Below are 2,831 nucleotides of genomic sequence, written 5' to 3'. Positions count from 1 at the left end.
GTAAAGGTCTTTCCAGACTCGAATAGCCTTTTTTGTACCAACCTTTCATTTGTAACCCTCGAAAGGATAAGTTGAGAACTCCATGTTCTCCTCCAGATAACATAATTATACTCCAAATGGGACTCCAAAAAGTCCCCTCATGGGTAGTGCATGGTTTTGAAAACCTTGCTGACCAGAGTTCAGGATTTGATAGCAGTCGCCAACCTTGTTTTCCGAACACCATAGGATTGAAAGCCATAGAGTTTCGGAACCCAAAGGCCACAATATATTCTTGCAACACAATTGAAGACAATGTCATGACAACCAGACCCTTCTTTTCTCGAACCCTACCAAAACAAGTTTAGCATTCTTTACGGTCTTCCACTGTGATGCTAGGGAGCTTGAAAACGCTTATGTACTACACTTGAATTGCTTGAGTTGCACCACACTAAACGGGACACCCCCTAACTCTTTCTTATCAAAGCCCTTCCCTTGTACAACATAAGTGTTTCATGACTTGCTTTTAAGATAGGCTGTCGGAACTACGTCTACAGTATTTGCCATAGCCTACCCGTTTTTACCCACCAAAAAGAGGGGAGTCATAAACATCTAGTATTGAGAGAGTTTGAGACTCCCGATATAAATGAAACCTCTACGTAGGTAGATAATGTGAGATTATTCTCTTATAAAAGTTTAGTTATTTCGAATGAAACATGCTAAAACTCACGTATGGACACACTCGTCTCATCTTCGGTGATTAAAACTATGTTGACGTTACTTATAATACCCATCTTACCCTTCCTCCACTCCTCATGACCTCCAACCCCCCCCCCCCCCCCCTCACACACACACACACACACACATACACACAAAGAGACACACCTCATCGTTCCCACTCGTGTATGCGTATATAAATAGCTAATCCTCTGCTACCAATGCATTCCTCATTGCTAAGTCCCATTTCTGGATCTCGCTTATCTATTTTTGCATCTGCTTGAGTTTGGTCCCACACACTGTCCACTCTCTGTTATATCTATGTATATAAATAGATACATATACATATAGGACTATAGGAATAGGAGTACTACTGATAAGCAACAGTAGCCTTTGACGACAATCTGGTGGACTGCAACTTCTTGACTCTTATTTCATCTTCTTATATAACACAAACCCCCATTCTCATCCCACCACCATCACACACACTTTCACACTCAAACACACACTCCACCAACCATGCATAGATCATGCTCATGTGACCACCATTATCAACCCAACTCATTCTCCATGCTTTTCACCATGCCTCCTTACCATCAACATATCTGTCCTTATGCTTCTTCTTCTTCTTCTTCTTCTCCTTCTTCTTCATCTGCTTCTGTTGATTGTACTCTTTCTTTAGCTACACCTGCTTCGACTCGTTTAACCGCCGACAATGACTATGACTTGCCGGAATCACGCCATTCTTCTCGTTTCTGCTGGGACTTTTTACAGCCGGATAACAGCCACTCGCCGGCTCCTCCTTCCCACAAAACTAACCGCAGCGGCGCAACAAACTCCTCCGCCGCTGACTCGCTGCTTTCCCGGAGATGTGCTAACTGTGACACCACTTCTACTCCACTTTGGAGGAACGGTCCTCGAGGCCCTAAGGTAAGAAACAAACACACATACACACACAGAGATAAATTAATTGGTTATTTTTAAAATTTGAGAATGAATCGATCGGAAAACTTGCAGTCGCTGTGCAATGCGTGTGGGATTAGATTCAAGAAGGAAGAGAGGAGAGCGGCGGCGACGGCGACGACGGTGGTGGGTAGTGGTGGAGATGCGACGGAAGGGTACAACCAGAACAGTTGGATGCAATCGACGCAGAAAATGCCGTCATGCTACTCGCCGGCGGCGGTGGGGAGCGAATTTAGGTTTAGAGATGAGGTGGACGACAGAGATTCTACGTTTCTGTCGTGGCGTCTCAATGTGACTGACAGAGCAGGGCTTGTGCATGACTTTACACGTTACTAAAAAATGATGTGGGCCCACGTCGAGATCCACAATGATGACGTGGAAAATAGTAGTAGTTATTATTATTTAGGTGGAGTAAAATACTATTTTATATTATGTGTTTTTGTTTTTAAATTAATTAAATGCTTTTGTCAGTCAAATATATAAATATATGCATCAACTCCTTTTTCTTTAATCCATTCTCAATATCTTTTACTTTTCTTTGTTCTTTCTGTTCCTCTCTCTCTATTTATATTTTATATTTATTTTTATATTTTAATTTCGGTTTTTGCATTTTATTAAAAAAAGCATTATTATTTAAGAACTTTTAATGTTTTGACTTGATATGTAGTTTTAGAAAACATTTGACTAAATTAGAAGACTTATCGCATTTGAATATACTTTTGGACTATGTTTGATACACTAATTGATAAGTTAACTGATGGTTGATAGGCTAAGTGATAAATAAATTATTTTTGATAAAACTAGCTGATAAGAATATAAAATAATCAAAAAAACATTTTAAAAAATTAATCAGTTGTAATATTTCAAAATATAATTGAAACAAATATTTAATAATATAATATCTATACCATCTTATAAAGCATTTGACTAAAACTCTTAAAAACTCTTAAAACTCTTAAAAACTCTTAAACCCATTCATCCCTATCCGATTTCATCCCATATTTGAATTCGTGTAACTATCTACAGATAAACACAATCAAATACTGGATAAATATTTCATTTTAAATATAAAAAATCTAAAATATAATTAGTATAATCATTAAATTCTAACAGAATACTTAATTATTATCTTTATAAAATTTATAATATTAAACCAAAAATAAATTGTTTTATTA

General features: G+C 37.7%; 1 protein-coding gene across 1 annotated transcript; it reads left to right on the top strand.

Annotated features, from left to right (window-relative positions):
* The first annotated feature begins 1,176 nt into the window (after window positions 1–1,176).
* Window positions 1,177–2,101, top strand: LOC112511960 (GATA transcription factor 19-like). The gene is made up of 2 exons (XM_025117715.1): window positions 1,177–1,623; window positions 1,711–2,101. Exons 1-2 carry the CDS (start codon window positions 1,213–1,215, stop codon window positions 1,990–1,992), a joined length of 693 nt encoding a protein of 230 aa, XP_024973483.1. The 5' UTR covers window positions 1,177–1,212; the 3' UTR covers window positions 1,993–2,101.
* The last annotated feature ends 730 nt before the right edge of the window (window positions 2,102–2,831 follow it).

Source organism: Cynara cardunculus, assembly GCF_001531365.2.
Source record: "Cynara cardunculus var. scolymus isolate 2C chromosome LG 5, CcrdV1, whole genome shotgun sequence".
NCBI classification, from domain to species: domain Eukaryota; kingdom Viridiplantae; phylum Streptophyta; class Magnoliopsida; order Asterales; family Asteraceae; genus Cynara; species Cynara cardunculus.
Note: the sequence above shows the minus strand (reverse complement) of the source record. Positions and strands in the feature narration are given on the sequence as shown.